The sequence below is a fragment of the Amblyomma americanum genome, chromosome 3 (assembly GCF_052857255.1).
Source record: "Amblyomma americanum isolate KBUSLIRL-KWMA chromosome 3, ASM5285725v1, whole genome shotgun sequence".
Taxonomy (NCBI): Eukaryota; Metazoa; Arthropoda; class Arachnida; order Ixodida; family Ixodidae; genus Amblyomma; species Amblyomma americanum.
In genome coordinates this window covers 80,025,670-80,045,333 of record NC_135499.1, presented here as the reverse complement: position 1 = coordinate 80,045,333, position 19,664 = coordinate 80,025,670, and the positions used below count along the sequence as shown (strand labels likewise).

The window sequence follows — 19,664 nt, the reverse complement described above, 5'->3', positions numbered from 1 at the left end:
CCCGTGGGAGCAGCGAGCGCCCACCCCAACTGGTTTGCTTGTGTCCGGCGCCTCTTTCGATTAGAACACCGCGCCCCTCCGTTGCTGCCGCGGTTTTCGTCTCCGTCGCGCCCGCGCTGTAGAGTGACCGGCTGTGAGAATACGGCCATACGAAACAGAAGGAAACGGAGGAGCCGCACCGCAATAAGACCGGTTTTTTGGGCGCGTCGATTGCAACGGGCCGGCAATACGACGAGCCCAAAATGATTAAGATGGCGAGGGGGGTGAAAGCGACGCACATTAGCGCGCCTTACGTGTTTTCATCGCGGGCACGTGGAGTGAGGGCAACGGCGAATAAAAGCAAGCGTGTTGTGTACTCTTGAAGCATCATCATATGGCACCCAGGAACGACGCACGCACGTCGGTTTCGGTGCAGCTGCTTGGTCTGCTATACGATCGGAGAACTGTAGTGAGTATAATGATCACTAAGCTATGTATCATGTGTCACTGAGCTCTCTGTACAATGTGTTGTGTGGTACCTGCCTCTAGAAGCTTGAACGCTGATGAGATAATGTGAGAAGAAATTTTGTTGCTCTAAAACTCAACCTCTGAAGCTATGGTTCACGAATGCAATATTTAGCCATCAACATGGGTAAAGACAAAACGTTAACAAGGACGTCGTTTGCTTCAGTCGTACATTTAGCGATGTCAGGAACGCCGGTTGGGTGTACGGAAATGCCTGACGCAGCTTGCTTGTAGTACAATTTGGTGCACTTTCTTGTACACCAAACGGATGAAAGTGGTGGAACGAAATCGATGCTGAGCAGTGCGAAAAAAAAGCAGAAACACACGGGAAGTGCCAAGCATATTGATCGAGCCCATTGAACTGAAAAGGCAAAGATGAACCCTATTCTGGTTACAGGCTGCTGTAGAGTCGAGGACAAGTGTTTAGGAGGTGGTAGCTCGCGAATATATATATATATATATATATATATATATATATATATATATATATATATATATATATATATATATATATATATATATATATATATATATAAGGACAGGCTCTGTCCGAAACGTCGACTCAAAATAAATCTATGGCTAAATGAAGCGTTTTCAACTTGAATTTTTGCCTCTAGCAACCAAATACGTTTATCTTTCTATACTATATATATATATATATATATATATATATATATATATATATATATATATATATATATATATATATATATATATATATATATATATATATATATATATAGTCACCATAAATTGAAAAACATAACAGGATTTAATTCACGACGTTTCGGCTGGAGGACCAGCCTTTTTCGAGTGTAGTACAGCGTTTGAAACACGCAGCTTTTATAGAGCGTGCGCGACGTACAAAGTTACAGCAAAGCACGAGCTCAAAAAAACTAGAGGGGGGGGGGGGAGACCAGGAAGAAAAAAATTTTTCTTCCTGGTCTCTTCCCCCCCTAAAATTTTTTTTAACTCGTGCTTTGCTGTAACTTTGTACCTCGCGCACGCTCTATAAAAGCTGCGTGTTTCAAACGCTGTACTACACTCGAAAAAGGCTGGTCCTCCAGTCAGAACGTCGTGAATTAAATTCTGTTGTTTTTCAATTTTTAGTAATTTTATATTATATTGACCAAATCAGCTGCCAGAATTCACTTTGAATATATATATATATATATATATATATATATATATATGTGTGTGTGTGTGTGTGTGTGTGTGTGTGTGTGTGTGTGTGTGTGTGTGTGTGTGTGTGTGTGTGTGTGTGTGTGTGTGTGTGTGTGTGTGTGTGTGTGTGTGTGTGTGTGTGTGTGTGTGTGTGTGTGTGTGTGTGTGTGTGTGTGTGTGTGTGTGTGTGTGTGTGTGTGTGTGTGTGTGTGTGTGTGTGTGTGTGTGTGTGTGTGTGTGTGTGTGGCAAACAAGGCAATTTGGTTTATTAAAAATGTATCATACGCGCAGGACTATGCTTGTTCCATCCAAGATGACTGGGTAGGGAAGAACGCATAAATATTTTTTTTACGTTAAACCTTACCCAGTAAATCATGTTCAGGACCCTAAGTTACAGCCATTGTTCATAAGTCATGTCTTCATTCCAAGAGCAGTCTTGAAAGCTGACACGTGCAGAGCTCGCCGCTTGTCTTTCCGCAGCATTTAGAGGCTCCACAGCGAGAATGTGTACCACCGTGTCATCACATCTGCAGAGCTCTTTGTCAGACATCGCAATGACGAATGAGTGTTCGTTCCAAAATAGGACACTGAGGAAAAAAACGTCCCAGCCACGTTGCTATGGCACTAGCTACAGCTAATTGGTCTAGGTAATGCCCGCGTACCGTGTGCGCGGCGATAAAAATGTGAAGATCTGGCTGTTATTGATGAAAAATACATAAACTTCGCAGTATTGCAGAAACTAAATACCCCTGCACTGTGCACTGCTAGAGATGCACGAGATCTGCTGGAATGTGCCGCTGCAAGTGCTAATACGGATTTCTTTACACTTTCCTGCTAAAAGATGCAGGAGGCATTAAAAATGCTCACTACAGGCTCTTGATTTTCCCAAACAATATACTAGACGCGCTTGCGTATTGGGATAAAGACTTGTCGTTCATCCAAGCAGAAAAATTATCCTAATTTTACACTTTTCATTGCGTTGTAAGCATATTTATCGCAAAGCTACCAGCTTTTCTTTTTTCATTTCTGCATTGAAGGTTGAGGTAAATAAGAGTACTGGATGTTTATACATTTTATCAATGCAACCTACAGAAACCAATTAGTTAGGTCTTCTGAATAAATAAAGAAGTAAATAACTATAAATAAATATAAACTAAAAATAAATAGAAAGCGGTAATTTCCCGTCATTATAGGAGTGATGACTACACAGGCATACCACAAGCCTTTTTACTGTGATGAGTGTGGCCCATTTTTGTGCGTGACTGTCTCCGCGGGAAATAGTGGCGTTTACGGTTAGAGTAAACCAATGTACTATCCGCGTCAACTTGAACACGCAACGACTGACAAGTGTGGAAGAATAAACCTGAAAAAATATTAGGTCCTCAAGAATAAATGCAGCGAGGGTCGGTTAACAATTCCAAGCAGTGGTGTTCATTCTATCGAAGTGAAGATCAATGGCGCTAATGATCAGTCTCCGTAAAATAAAATGTCGTTTTTCTTCTCACATTTAATATGTCTACATTCTTTTCCTAACTTGGCTGCACACTAAAATAAGTCTTTGGACAAACGTACCTGACAAGTATTCTTTTAAGCTGGTCAACAATCCGTTTTGCGAGTTTAGACAGAGTGGATGTGACCGCAAAGGAGGCTGTGCAAGTACCGCACCTATTTTCAGTCAGCCCGATTATGGCTTCCTAGAAGCGTGACGTCCACGGTACTGCGATTGCGAGCCTGGGGCATGTGATTTCAAAATCGTTCTCATGCGAGCAAGCAGTCGGACCAGCAGTGAGCTGATCTTGCCTAGTCCTCATTCACAGCCGTCTCTGGGAAATTTTCTGCAGAGAGCTCCTTCTGTTTTCTAAAGTGTTCACATAATTTCCCTGTGTCCGGGATTTTTATTTAACCTTGCTGTAAACATTCAAAAACCACAAGAACACTTTGCTTTGCCAATCCCATTTTATATAAATGGGTGACGAGTCATCTTATATTGATTTATTCTTAACGGCACAGATCCAAGCGTTGAAGCAAAACTGAAAAAAATTTAGTGTTTTTAACATAGTCAAAACTCATTCCGCTATACGCCGGTGTTTTTGAAAACACATTTCCGCCGTAAGCTTAAAAAGACTGCAGGCGCCTTAACATTTAAAATACCTACCTTAAACACAGAGTGTTAAACATATCAACGGTTTTTTTAAATGCTTCTATGATTATTCAGGCTCGAAAGCATAATTTATTATCATTTGTTGCATTTCTCTGTCTACTGGGGAAGGTTCTATACGAAGATATCAACAAATTTTCGAAGAACACACGAAAAGTACAGTCCTCTTTTGGTGGCACTGTGTACATATGCTTGTTGGTAGCAGTGCTATGAGCGTTATTAACTGCTAAAATCTTGCTGCAAGGCAACAGGGTCTGCGATTCTGTTGTCTAGTGCATTCTCCATGTTTTCCACAACCAGGTTTGAGTCGGTGATAAAACGGGGTATTTAAACAAGTTCGGATGAAAAGTGCACAGTGAAAACAGTTTTGTGGATTGCATTTCGTACCTATCCAGCTAATGTAGTCGTTGCAAGGACGTTTGTTTATTGCAGCGCGTTAGAGCAACTTTTTTACGTGCCATGGGGAGGCGGGCATGTGTCAAAGAGGAAGAAAAAAGAAAAGCAGGAAACCACGACGAGAATACTCGAGGTTACGCTCGAATCAGCTCTGTCGCCATTACCGCTTAAGCAAGAAAGTGCTCAAGGGCGTTTTATTTACCGCTTCTTGGGCCGTGTTTCAAGGTACTCTCCTTGATAGAACTATTTTTGCCATCTTTAGGTTTTTTTTAGTGATATACCAAAGCCGAGCCCTTTACTGCTGCAGTAAGACCATAGTCTGCACAACTGAAAGGCCCTATTTCGAGTTGTAGACTTCAGGCGAGGCTACACGGCTGGAAACCGTAAAAGATAAAATAATGCCTCATATGCTGAACGAAACCGGATGCAGTGCCCTTCACACACACCAACCTCTGGACTCCTCTTACGCTAGCTACCTATAAGTATACCAGCTGCTAAATTCTGAAAGAAAACGTCTCTACAAATCAAATATTACATCGTCGCAAAACCAGAAAAATGTCTAAGCAGTTTTAATTACGACGATTTCGATTTGAATGCCATATGTACCCAAAGAGGAAGAGCGTTTTGAATTCGCATGCTAACCTGCGGTTAGTCTTTCAAAGTTTGCGCTGTACATTTATTCGTGATCATCATCGCACTAAACGCAGTGCAAAGGAAAGACCTCACCTGGGCACCTTCAGTCGCCTCCTCGTGCTCCAGCTGCGAGGACCGTATGTATGCCCCTCTCTCATATAATGTACCTTTCTAATTTTGTGATGGCCCCTACTAAGCCTACCGTTTCTTGTACTTCACTCCGTTACCTTAAGGAACCACGGATTTCCCTTTGTATGATTTTCCTACCTCGCGGCCCTTTACTTGATTTAGTTACAAGCCTATTCCTTAGCTTCTACTTTTTCCCCATAGGTGAGTACTGGCAAGATGCAACTATTATACTGGTCGTTTCAACAAATCCACAAAGCATTTCTAAAAGCGGTGTTTTCAAGTACTACAAAGGCGCCCTCTGCAGCATTATAATACCAGTGGTGGTGGGCGCATGATAGAATGGAGGAATGGGGAATCATGTGAACTTTAAACGTGATGAACTAAATCCCTTTAAAAAGCTGTTTCAGTTAGTCGCATCATTGCAATCGCATTTTTTTGTAGTTTGCTTATTGTTATATCCGATTTTATATATAAACTTAAAAAACGCAATAGAGGCTATTTATGCCATGATTGTGTACGGAGTCCCCAGTAGTCCTCTTTCGATACTCTATAGATTTCCGTAGAACTCTTGGGCTACTTTAATTACATAGGAAATTTGATAGAGGCATTGGACTCTTAACGCATACGTCTGATTTTAGCTTATTCCTATAATCGGCTACTATTCAATAACGCAGCGGCTTTTCCCCGTCAAAGGACAACCTTCCAGCAACGGCGTCAGCCGAATCTAATGATCATGCATGCTAGCGTGACGATGCAGGGAGCGGCGCAACATTGGACAGACAGGTCTATCCCCAACCATACATGGAAGGAATTATCACTTTCATCTACCCCACCCTGTTTTGCCGCACTAGCAAGGTCATGAGAATCGCTGACGTCACTGTCTTAAATGGGATCATTTCACGTAGAAGAGCCGCTGCGCTCTTAACTGTCCTCACCGCTTTTAGGCTACCTCCATTCTTTAGAACATGCTCGATTCTCTCTATAATAAACGTCTTTATGTTGGCTACCTTACGCTTATTGATTAGTTTTCATTGCTCTGCCTGTTCTATTCTGTCTGGGGCGTTTTAGGCCTTCGTGCTTTGGCGTTTCTTAATCAGAACTTTTCTCTCCTGAGATAGCTAGCCAGTATATTGTCGAATAGTTCTACCGCCTACTTCTACTGCGCACTCCGTAATGATAGATGTAAGGTTATTGTTCATTGTATGAACATTTAGATAGTCTTACTCAGTTAAAGCTGAATATCTATTCTGCAGCGATATCTGGAATTCCTCTTTTTTCCCTTTTACCACTAGCTCATTAATAGACCTCCTCGTCACTACCTTCTTCCGTTATCAACTGTAAGCTAATTCGAGACCTTACCATTCTTTGATCGTTACAGCACCCTTTCCGACGATCTCCACATCCTAAACAATGCTAGGGTGACCGCATGGCAGAGGCATATTTAATTTTTAGACTTACTATTGCAGCTCCTCCAGGTCCCGTTCCTGTTCTCTTGTTTGCGGAAGAATATAATCATGACCCGTAAATTATTTCTATCGGCGAACTAAACTAATAACTCTCCCCTGCTATTCCTAGAACCTATCCCATAGTCGCCTACCGCCTGGTCGACAGCCTGCTTCTTGCCTATAGCATGGCATTGAAATCGCCCATTAGTAGCGTACATTCTTTTTACGTTGCTCATAGCCTATTTATTGCCTTCGTTGAATATTTCGACGATCTGCGCTTCATGGCTTTACGTAGGCGTGTAGGCCATTACAACGTGCGTTTGTACCTCTCATTAAGCTTAATTACAATAACTGCCACTTTCTCTTAAATACCATAGAATTACATCTATAATGTCAGGTATATCCCGATTGATGACGAAACCGACACTTAGTTCTCGTCTGTCTGCTAACAGGTTTGCCAGATTGGCAACTTTTTGTCCGAGTTGGCGTAAAAAATTTTCTTTTGGCTATGAGGGTATTTTTGTACTCCTACTGCTTTTGGCCTACAGCCTTACTCGCCTTTGTGCCCGCAATCGATGCATCTGCGGAGAGGCTATTTTCACTCTTGAAGCACTGTTAGCTCATAGCAACTTTAACTTGAAATATTTTGTGGGCCTTGGAACAGACGGGGCAAGTGTCTGTGTTGGAGCCCGACAGACTTTACACAAAAATTATAGGAGAACATGCATGCTTCTAATGTTTGTGTGCCATTCCCGAGAGCAAGCTTGTAATCTGGGGATCGATGTGCTACCCACATTGGCTGTGTTGTATATAATGTACCAGAATTCTTGTACGCGAAACTTTCAAATCGATCACATATTCTCCAAAATTCAGCCAGAGTATACAGGACAACACACGCCACGATCACCTCGGGCGATGTTACTAATAATTATTCGGGACATAGCCCGAGGTTTTGACAGCAGTGCTGCACATCTTGTTATGACCACCTTATTGTCGCAAAGACGTCCAGCAGCTTTTGTGTGACAAGCTGACACAGCATTCTAGATGCCTTGCGATGAATCATGAATCAGTGGGCTGCACTGGAAGCCTACTTAGAAGCAATGAAAAGTATAGAGCGCTGCTACGCAGCAAGAGTACATGTTAAGCGAAATTTACACTGAAGAGCAAAATTTTCTTTCTGAGGAATTTTGAAGCGACTTATCAGTGAATTTGAGCGAATGGAACCTTCCGTTCGAGGACTCGGCCCCCGTCGGGCTAGATGAGAGATTTATTTATTTTGTGATAGCGTTAATGGCCGGAGTTGTAATATCTGCACCTACGTAGAATGACAACGCTGAATTGGAGCAGCACATATTACATTTTAGGGCATGCGGTATGGGAGTTTTTTTTTTTGCGCTGAAGAGGCTTCCTGCAAACCTGAAGCTTGTGGGAGACTATAGAGCCTTCCCGAACCAAATATTGGGAAAAACTCTTTAGATTTTGGCTGTCGCTCGCTCGGTGCTTTTATAACGACAAATTAAATTTATGCAGTAGAATCTGAGTATCGCCAGCTCCAAACGAAAGACTATCTGGCCGAGGATAACAGGTTCAAAAATAATTCTGGGTAAGCGCGGGAAATGCAAAAAATCTTGCCAACAAGCCGACGTCCACTGATGTCTGAGCTGGCGCTCTTTTTTTGTCACTAACCTTATCAAGCGCCCTTGTCGATGAGTGTTCAGCCAGGTCTCGCTCACTAAAACCGAGCTGCGAAATAGAATCTCTAACTAGACCTTGCCAGCGCTCCCCCACTCCATGTGAAGTTTGGCCTGATTTTAATGATTTTAATTCGGCCAAGAATTTTTGCCCCGTTTCAGCTTTAACATTTTGTATAGACCAAGCAGCTACACTTTCAAATCAGCTCATGATGCCTGAGACTTCTCCCTACTTACTTTCTTCCGTCTGTTGTGCTAGATTTCGTGCTAGTCGCCTCGTGCGCTAGATTTTGTCTTGCAATATATCGTTGTGTTTCCTTTATTTTATTGTGTTCAGTGAAATTGTCGTGAGGTGTAGCTATACATGCATGGCTGAATGCATACCATTTCTCAGCGAGTTTATTGTATGAGGCTATTTGTTATTCTATTAGTGATTTTTATTCTTTAAAAAAACGGCGTTTGTGATGAAGGCGCATTTGCTTAATCATGAATTAACTTTGATGCCAGCTTTGCTTCACTCCGAATAATAATGCATAGATGTACTTGCGTAAAATATTTAACATGTCCAAGAAACAAAACTTTTGGCTGATTTTGGGCTGCCTAAATCTTACGCTCTTTTCTACAGTTGTGCTACTATATGGGACAGCTTGTGCACCTGTGGTTGGAGTTATCTGGTAACCCTGATATTCTCCGTTCCGCGGCACTGCCCACTAATCGTCGACTTCTTCGCAGCAAAAGGGCGCGCTATCGCAGTGATTCGAGTGTGTAACTATTCTGTGTTGATTGTATTCCTGTGAATAGGCATGCAAAATTTTACTCGAGTTTCTTAATGCTGACGGTAGGGTGACGTGGATTAGACTTCAATAATGTGGTGTTTTCATTTGACAAGAAAACTTCGCCTGCATACTTGAAGTAATACTCGGACCTTCACTTCTGAACAGCGTACGAGTACGATGGCAGTCGAGCTTCATTCCTAGCTTTGGAGCGCGTACGATAGTCATGTCTATCTGCTGAAAACAAAAACGGCACAACACAGAAAAACGCAAAGGGTTGTAGACGTTGGCGCACAGGAAAAATGGCGTATATCAAACTTCTTACTTTCTATTTCCACTACCTGGTTCCAGATTTACAAGATGCCGTCCCGTTTCCTCAGTTGTGTTGTGCTTTTCTCTCTCCTGGCCATCGGCTGCGCCAAAGAGGAAGGTCAGTCACCCCTTCTTGTGACTAACATAGATTCATAGCTTACATTCATCGGTCCTACACCAAGGTAGCTTGGTATCATGTGGGGCCAGGTACCCCGTTAATCGAAAGAGCCGATTATGGCATGCAAGATAACAAAAGCGCATTTATGCGCTGCCCTTTGTTGTGTACATGATGGCACGAAAGCTGCATCCGTGAGCACCCTGTGTGTTTATTCTCAATTAATCCAACCATCACGAATTCTTTCGTCCACTATATAGCATAGAGTTTCACAAGACAGGTGGAGTCGAGATATACGTGCACAGTGCCTTCGAAGCAGACAGAGAGGGTGTGTTGACTGGAATCAATGTTACCAAATGGACCCGCCAGGCCTGACAGATGTCACTCCTGCAAAGAAACCCAATCATCGCGTTCTTCACCTCCAAAATGTGTGATTGGATCTCTCATTTATAGCCTGTATCTTTGATGTCATGACTAAAAGAAAAGGATGTTACCGCAAGTCGTTTCACGAGCTTAGAAATTGCTATTTTTTCTATGAGAACATAAAGAACCAAACTATGGACGCAATACAAGACACGTGATAAAGAAGTCAGTGTAGGCTCCGAGTGCCATTCCAGCGCAGCCAGTTCTGAATGATTATTTTGAGAAATCAATTAAATGGGCTGCAGATCAAATGCTACACGGTGGCGATACTCACTGCCGCAGTAATGCTTGCTCTGTTCCACTCAGAGTGTAAGAAGTGCTACCGTCAGTTCGCCGAGTCACGAAAAACGCGCGCCCACTTCCTAAACGATCGAATACCCCCACCTGGCTAAAAGCGTTCCTTTCTTTGGCGCTTTGGGCGGCACCCATTTAGCTGAAGAACAGCACTTTTGGCTTGGATTAGAGTTTCTAAACATTGCCTAGAAGGAAAGTTGGCCCAAACGTGAAGCTGTTTAGGGGAGCTCCTTAAAGATCACTTTGTCCAGAGAGGAGATGCTGGGAAGACGAAGTTTCGTGTTTGGATTGCTTAGTATTCGGCTCAAAGCTTAGATTTTACCTCGAAATTCGTAGTTGCGCTGCGGTGCTCAGGTTAAGTTCTTTCGATACTGAGTTTTCCAATTCAATGCATTTCAATGCCCAACAGTAGCCACGTCATGTAAGAAATTTCGTCTCCCCCACCATTCATCCAGCTCTCCATAGTGGATAAGGTGTATCGCGCAGCGATCTTTCCTTCTAGATATATTGAGAAACTCTAGAGCTTCGACAGGGCGCCGAATCTCATGCCGTTGTAAGGCGAATGCACCACGGGCCGGCCTTGAAAATGTTTCTTCGCGCTAGGTCATCTGCTCGGACTTGCTTTCAATTCGGCAGACTTCATTGCAGGTAGCCTAAACATACTTGTGCAGTCCAACCATACTTCGTCAATTTTTTTTTCTGTTTGTGCGCTTTATTCAGCAAGACACATATACCAGCATGTCCAATTTCCCACATTAGTAACAACGTCATTGCTCAGAACGTTGCCAAAATTTTCTAGTGCCCTTGTTCGACGCAGTAAAATGTCCGCATTTTCTTGGTGCCTCCAGACGATTCTCCAACTAAGCGCTGCAGCAACCGCGAGGTATACAAGGAGTGTGGCACCGCCTGCGAACCCATCTGCGGACGACCGCTGGTGCAGAACTGCACGCTGCCATGCGTGAGCGGATGCTTCTGCCGTCGGGGCTCTATCCGCAGACGACGGGGCCATGGCTGCCTCTTCGAGAGATCGTGCGCCTTGAGGGAAAGAGGACGTGCTGTACTGATGGAGCGATTTGCCCAGCGATCCGTCTCTAACACCACGACAGAGAAGCCACCAGAATGACAAAATGTTGGACGAGTTGGAGTGCGTTCTGGATGTAAGGGCGCTATGACGACTATACAAGAAAGTCGACACAGGGGCCAGAGGGTTTTTCTCGCATTGCCGTAGCTTACTTAAATCGCTAGCACAAGCCCTCTAAATTAAAAAAAATGATGGGGTTTTTACGTCATTAAACCAAGTACGACGTGGGAATGCGCCTGGTTTCAAACTAGCGTGAGTATTGCATAAAGATTGCCTTAACCTCTTCGAATTCGCTTGACTCTTGATTATACATTGCATTGCATTGTCCTCTTAAACAATTTCCTTTAGACTTTCGTACTACTTCGCCTTCTCCTAGCCACACCGTATACAAGTAATTTGATCTCAAAGATCATACCCATCGGTTTTTTTCAGGATTGTTAGGGAAATAAAGCTTTCGCACTTAATTCGCTGATGACTGCACTATATTTGTATGCGGCGATATAACATTAGGACGTTTAGTTTATTCAGAAGTAAATGGTAGCGAAGAGACTTTTTCTTCTGCTGCCGATTGTCCTGGGTGGCATGAATTTTCGTGAGCACAACATATGTGCAGCTCACGGCTCTCCTATGACTCTATGGACAGCAGTGAGTCGTGCACGCGCGCTGCAGCTCCCAGTTTTGGCCTTAGGTGAGCGATGCCGGGACTAAACTTTTTGACAACGACTGACCCGCTTTCCAATGTGGCGTGAGCGACCATGCGCCTGATCTCGGCATCGAGACCAAAAACGGGATAAAGGAGCACCCAACGTGGGTAGTACAGCACTTAATGTGCGGCGCGGTCAGGTTATCAGAGAACATGGCCACTACGGAGGCCCGGTCAGCGATCGAGTTTTTGCTGAACCGTCCTTAACGGGACGGCGATACTTTCGCCTCTACAGCAATGTCCTAACAGCGGTGAGCATGGATGTGGAAGGACTCGGAGTACTTGGCGTGAATGGGCCCATAGCCCGCAGCTTAGTCAATTGTATCGCTCTCAGGTTGGGTTCGTTGCGAGTGGTTTTGTAAACACTGCCCTCCGGCTTCTCACATGATAGCTCATGTGCATGAGCACATTCCTTGCCTGGAGCCGAGTAGCTTGTACTTCCTTCGAGCGGGAACTAATACAGTCCGGCTGCGTTCTAAATCCCCCTTATTCGTTCCTGTTCTGATTCCAACCCGTTCAGCTTCGAGCAGAACAGGGGCGCAAGCGACTGAGCGGCACTGTGTTAATGCGTCGTGGCGCAGCTGTGTTGCACATGCACCAATGTACTATCGTGTTGGTTAGGTCGGTCTGGAATAAGCAGATCTTTTGATACGCTTGCGCGCGTGAGTTGTGATTGCATGTGCGTGTTTGTGTGTGCGCGTGTTGTGAGTGTCACTTGTAGGACGCGCCAATCGTCATTTGTAGGACACCCTTAACTAGCCAGCAAGGGACTCGCTTTAAAGACTATTCGACTCATCTTTTATTTCATTCGATTTAGCCGAGTTCAGCGCAAAATAAAAGAGCTTTCAATTAAGCTTTTATTATGCTTACTGCTGCGAACGCCATCGGTGGCAGCATCTATGACTTCACTGTGAAAGCGTACTTAGGGCGACGGCGCGACAAATTGTAATATAGGCGGTGACACATGAGCGAAAACGAGTGCGAGTCACTGGGACGCGCCGTTGTGAACGACATTGCGACGACCGATCGCAGCTTGCCGCCTGCGTCCAACCGGGTAGATATCAACGACGGGTCGCACGCGCCTCGTCGCACCGACAAGCGGCAACAGCCAATGTGGCCGCGGAGAGCGCCAGCGTCATGAGGTCATGACGACGTAGGGGCGCGCTACTTTGGGCCTGCCTGCCAGCCTGTATGCCGACCACTGTCGTCAGAAAAATGAGCTAGCACTGTTTGTTCACCTCCGTAACAAGCCCTGGGAAAGATTAATGCCAAAAATGAATCATTTCTGAAGATCTTTGGCAAATACCGACTTGCCGGCAAGAGTTAAAACTTCTCTACACGCAAACTTCATTCCATAGCCGCTCGGATTCTGCTTCTTCTGCTGGTGGTACTGCTGCCTGGCGGTGTTCGCCTGGTGTCTGCTAGCTCTGCTGCTGAAAGTGTCGAAGAAGTCGAGCATATTTTTATTTCATTATGGCACGGGTTCACAGTCAAGGGTTGAGTAGAGTAGTACTTTTATTACAGATGCAGCATCGATGCGAAAGCAGCTGGGCTTAGCGACTACCTGGATAGCCAGGAAGCAGCACAGTACGCCATCCGGCGCGCCCCCAGGCGGCATCGTTGCGGTTAGCTCGGCTCATGCGCAGGTATGCGGTTGCTGCTCGAATATAGGCCGGCCAGCTGGTCATCCGGCGTCATAAAAATAAGCTAAGGATTGTTCATAACGTAAATAATAAGCGCTGGGGTAGACAAATCGGAAAAAAATGTTTTATGTTGAGGATCGTTGCCCAGTACCGAGTTGCTGGTAGAAGTAAAAACTGTTATACGAGCAAATTTCTTGCAATAATTATCGTTCAGTTGCCGCTGGCCCGCAGTTGCGGTCCGGCTCGCCTGGCGTCAGCTCGCTCCGCTGACGAAGGCACCGCGGCAGTTTACCATGTTCTACATTATTGTGAGATGATACTATTCGTGGTAGAGCGGTGTCATGAGCAGGCCTTTTGGTATACCGCAGGCGACGTCGGGAGCGCCGTCCTTGGCGGCTTCGATGAGAAACAGACTATAGGCCTAGCGACGACTAGGGCAGCCAGGCAGCAGAGCAGTTCGTCGCCCGGCTGTCCCGCTGGAGGCGCTGTTGCCTTAAGGCCTCTGTACGATGGCTTCTTCCGCATGCGCACGCGTCGTTGCGACTCTGCGCAAGGGCCGCGCAAGGGCCGAACAATTGGGCGCATGAATGCATTCGCCTGTGCGCTCGAGGTTGGTCAACTTCAACTTTTTGCCGCACGAGCGGATGGTCGCATCACGCAATTGGCTGTTGTCCCATGACGTATCAGCGCAGCGGTGCCAGGCCGCACCTCCTCGGCAAGATGGCCACCCGCGAAGCGAAGTGAAAAACCAGGCCTAGTAGGTGATAGCTGTGCCTAGAAACACTAAATATTGGCCGGCTTATAGAATATTGGAAGATCGGCTTATTCCAGACCGACGTAACCAACGCAATAGTACTTTGGTGCATGTGCAACGCAGCAGCGGCACGACGCATTAACACAGTGCCGCTCATTCGATTGCGCCCCTGTTCTGCTCCAAAATGAACGGGTTGGAATCAGAACAGGAACGAATAAGGGGGAATTAGAACGCGCCTGATCCCATATTTGCTTTCTCTAGACTTCTGTCGCCGAGTTGCTCAACAGCTTGGCTTTATTTGTGTCGAACAGTTGTTAACTAGAGCTTCCTATGTATGTTGTAAGAGCTTGTGTAAGATGTTCTCGATGCCTTTGGAAATATATGTATCATTAATGCACATGCATGTGCTGCGTTCCTTTACTTGCGACTTCGAGCTTCACTGTGTGCAACGGCGGCAAGCGGCAGTTTCCCCCAAGTTGTTTCGTCGCCGTCTACGCCGAGTTGACCGAGCGCCCTTCAAACCTACGCTGTCTACGCAAAACGTAACAGTGCCGGTGTCGGAAGTGTTTATTTGGAACCGTTTTTAATAGTTTCAAGTGTTCTTTATTCGCGCCAGGCTCTTCACGAACATCAGCGAGAAGCAGCTCCCCAGGGCGAATTTCCTGCGCATACAGCAAGCTTCACAGCGCAGTGGCAAGTGTCAGTGTAGTGAAAGTTATTGCAGTGGGAACGGGTGCTTTTGCGTCAGTCAGTGTTATCGACTGCAAGTATAATTACGTTTGAGAAGCTTATTAAACACACCTCGTTTTCCAAATGCTGAAATTAACTTCGAGCTGTACAGCAGATCCTGGTTTGGGTTCACGCTTGTGTACTGAATTTGATAACCGCCGTGAGTGCGACGTGACGAAATGAACTTTGAGCTCTGCAGCGAGTCGCATTCGTTGCCGCAGGTGCAGTTATCGCGAGCACAAGTCGTTGTGCTGCGGTGTAGCCATCACCGATATCGATCGTAGTTCGTGTGCACTGTGTTAGAAAACCGCCGTGTGTGCGACGAGACCTTCTGAAACTTGTGCTTTGCGTATGCGAAACGACCTTGGCTGCATGGCCTTTGAGCTGTTTTCTGCCGGGACTACTGAAGCGCCGCCAGCATTATGGGGCATTATGCTCCATAAAATGCAATTTGCGACTATGAGTGGCCGGATTACGACGGTATGCCGGCGGCACTGTGAAATCTGTGTGAAAACATATGTGTGCATGGAAGCTCTCACATGTGGAGCGTCTTCTTTTATTTTCTGCCGCGCTATGGGTGCCTACATCTGCAATAAAATTTGCACGACAATTTGAATGAATGCAATTTCCCTTGCATGTGATCATGGTCTGAGCCAAAGCAGTAGTGTTAAGTTTGGGTTTTAACACGTTATGACCAGACCACGAAGACTTATGTACGAACAAAAAACATTGTCGCAACTCATTCACCGGTGTTTCACAATGCACAAGTCTGTAAGATGTGCCGACTAGTGCAGCTCTTTTTCATGAGCATTCCATTTTATCTGATACAAAAATAAAGAAAAAGACCACAGCAGGCGCTTACGCTTCTCAAATCAAGCTACCCATATACAATTGTGCCGTGTTAATATGAACACTTTGGTTCCGGATCAGAACTGTACATACAGAGTTTTCCATAATAGCGAGTCATGATTAAAAATGAAAATCATTTTCCCTAGACTGCTGTGATTACAATGCATATCTTGCTGAGCAGCGTGGGGTTAAGCTGGATTTTCGACAAATGCTTGCAATATTAAGTGCATCATCGTGGCTGCCATGGCCATTGCTAAATGCAGCGATCTTGAAGTGCTTCGCGAGCCATGACAGTCGGCATAGAAACTGTATTCTTTGAATCAGCACCTGATCCCATATTTGCTTTTTCTACACTTCTGTCGGCGAGTTGCTCAACAACTTGGCTTTATTGGTGTCGAACAGTTCTTAACTAGAGCTTGTTAAGTATGCTGTACCAGCTTGTGTAAGATGTTCTCGAAGCCTTTAGAAATACCTGCCAACAATGCACATGCACACATGCATCTGCTGCGTTCTTTTACCTCTGACTACTCAATGAACATTATTTGCCTGCTGGATGAAGGTGATTGTGGGACTATGAGAATGTGTTTGTCATAAATGTAGAATGCTTCCTAGGTTTCCTTAGACTTCTTTGCATTTGCTGCATTCCTTAATGCGTTTGAATGAAGATGCGTGTTTGCACCTTCCACAATGCTCATCTATAGGTTTATTGGGACACATCTGTTCACATTCGTCGTATCGTCGCGACGGGGCCTTAAGTGTGCATATTGCCAAACCACGTTAACAAGGTTTACTTGGATTTTTCAAAATGTGCTAAGCGCTATTGCACTGTGGTTGGCTCTGCAATGCTGACGTTGAGCCATTTCTGAAAGTCCTACAGTGCCGGTGCAGCCATCGACCTATCGAGGCTGAGATCACATTTAAATTCAACCCATTTCCTTACTGCTTGGATTGTGTTTGCAGATTCCCTTCTTTGCACCTGTGCTGAGTTCTCCTCATGCCTGACTTGCTTTGACTCGAGTAGTTTTTTTCCTTTCTGCCTTGTGCTCTATTTCAAAAAATTGAAAGTAGTGTTGCAAGAAAACGATTATAACAAAAGGTTGTACTGTCAGCGAGCGGCTTAATTATTTTGTGCTGTGAACAAAGTGCGCGAGGAAATGAGTCGCCGAGCCTTTCAGTTCCAATGATTTTGACAGCAGAAAGAGAAGTGCTTTGTCAGTCAGTAAGTGCAAGCGGAGAGCGTCGGTACGCCTGGCAATTCAAGGTTTAACAAACGCTGCACTTTATGCTGCAAGTAGTATGAGGGAAATTCTGGGGTGCAACAGCCATATGATTCAGTCTATAATTGTCGCCAAACATTTCTAACGGTCCTTGCGCAGTGTTTTAGTATCTGGTTACCACAGTTCAGGCGTTCGCATTGCTGTCCATATTACACGACAGAAATATCCGGGCCCCAATGGGCTTTGTGCAATTAAACCCTGTCACTTGCCCAAAAAACAAGTTTACATTCTAAGAAGGCATGCATGCATTGATAATGTTTCGTCCCCAGAAAAACTATCTATATTTGAAGTAATCATACTCCAGAATGGATATTAACGAGGCATGGCTGCATACAGCAATATGCGGTGAATTTTCGCTTCCGATAATACCACAAGCGCCAAACCATCACCATTTCTATGACTCCATATGTTCCTAATCGTGAAAAACAGTACTTACTCTCACACTGCAATATTGTTGTGGCCAATTAAATTGTTCCTTCTAAATCGGTACGCTTTTTGAAAAGGATTCCTGTGATAGCCAAATTTTCATTCATCCTGACATATACTTGTAGCTTAGTCTCTTTGAGAAACCATGTGATAAAATCCTTCACAGAATAATGGGTTGCGTCGTACTGTTCTGAGCGGCATTTAAGTGATCCTAGCCTGCTAGCAGTGGGTGGCACATGCCAACTCTTGCTCATCCTGTCTTTCATTTTTTGGAATCTCGGGCAACCACAAAGGTATCGTACTTGGCCCTTCCCTTTTTCTTACATTGATTAATGACCTTCCTCTCAATGTTTCACTTAATTAGTCTTCATTGATTGTTATATGGTCTGCCATCCCACTATCAATATCAGCATTCCTACCCTCCAGAACAATCGCCTGAGTGCTCGAGAATGGCCTATTTGCCAATGTTAACAGGACTGCATGAATAGCATTTACTGTCAGCCATATCCGTCTTCATTACGAGTTGATGAGTGAAAGTATTTCCTTTGTGCTTGTATCTTAACTTGTTTCAAGCAAAGCAACGCAGAGACTTCCATTATGTGATTTGGTTAAAATGCAAGGTGCGTATGTTTAGGCACGTGACTTTTGTGTGCATGTGTTATTTGATACTTATCCTCATCTGAAATATCCAGTCAGGTATGTCATGGGGCCAGCATTTACAGTATTTAAAAAAGTTGCCTCCTCCTCTCCTCTAAAATAAAGCTAAATTTCACATCCAGTTCTGTCATCATCAATGAATTCAGACTACAGCTGCTGTGAATTTTGTGTGTGAACGGCATTTTCTTGCATTGACGGAAAATAAACGCATGCAAAGGCACAAACCTGTACTCAATATTAATTTATTCATACAGTTGCTATTTTCCTTACATTAGTAACACGAGTTTACATACATGACCCTGAGGAGGATTATCATTTTCTTGCATTATTATGAAAAAGGAGGCCAGAAAACAAGACATTTGTTTTCCTAATACACGCAGCCCTTCTAGGATTGTTTAAATTTACTAATACTCCCTGTATGAAGCCGAAAAGTAAGCATAGCCTAGGCAAAGACCTTCAAGCAGTTAGGTTAACAAAGAAGTCATTTTAACATAAGGTATGCCTAAAGGGAACTTTGGTAATTTGAAAACCAAACTGGCAATGACATAAGCTTTACTTTGCTGAAGATGTGGGTAATAACAACAGCTAGCACTTTCCAAAGTTTTATACATGACAAGTGGTGCAGAGAATGCTCACTTTTATCTGCTGTTTTTGGAACCAGGATCAATGTTACGATCCGTCATTTTTTTGCGGCAGACAAATTTTTTTAAATATTACTCTAAAGCTATATGAGAGGATATATGCATGTATACCCTAAACAAATTTAAATGCTTATTTTTTATTTCATTGTGTTTTGCAACAACACAACGTTCACCTTGTAAATATATTTCCACAAATTATGCTTGAGATAACCACTATGCATGGCCAGTACATCCTGTTTCCCTGAATATATGAAGTATTCTTTCCCAACCTCAACCTGGAGCTGTTCAGATGCAAGCCAGTTTACCAACTCCCACATCATGTTATGTTTACACTGATGGTAAAATTCATGTATGGTCTTTTAGTAAGTACTAAGCAACCACTTTGTTTTCATTCACATGGGCACTTTCAGAATTTTTGGGAGTTGTACAGACGACATGCCAGCTTGTTTCTATATATGTAACCATTGACTGGCTCTGGGTACAACTCTCTAGGCTTGTTTGCACTGCTGCATTTCAGATTGTGCAATTTTCATTGCAATATGAGCTAAGGAATGACTGCTAAAATAAAACTGGCCGCCCGCTGTCACTGTGCAAAAAACAAATCCATGCGTTTCAGCGCAGTGATAGATGGCTTGACACCTTTAATTGTCATCACACTGTGCTATTTCTATTTGGGCTTTTCTAACGGACCGAATGACATTACAGAGAGAAATCAGTACTGTTGCACGGTCACTCTTCTGTGAAATGCACAACTACTGCAGTTAGAGCTGATTTTACATGTTACAAATTACTGAGAATGTCATTATTTTCTCGTGCATTTTGGTTCGTATTCGACAGCAGTGTAAATATAGAATTTTTAATACATGC

The 19,664-nt window shown here is 44.1% G+C and overlaps 1 protein-coding gene across 1 annotated transcript; it reads left to right on the top strand.

The window, feature by feature from the left end:
* The first annotated feature begins 380 nt into the window (after nt 1-380).
* On the top strand, nt 381-14,612 carry LOC144124687 (uncharacterized). Its single transcript, XM_077657522.1, has 4 exons — nt 381-448; nt 4,930-4,992; nt 9,245-9,323; nt 10,886-14,612. Exons 3-4 carry the CDS (start codon nt 9,254-9,256, stop codon nt 11,158-11,160), a joined length of 345 nt encoding a protein of 114 aa, XP_077513648.1. The 5' UTR covers nt 381-448; nt 4,930-4,992; nt 9,245-9,253; the 3' UTR covers nt 11,161-14,612.
* Nucleotides 14,613-19,664: the final 5,052 nt, after the last annotated feature.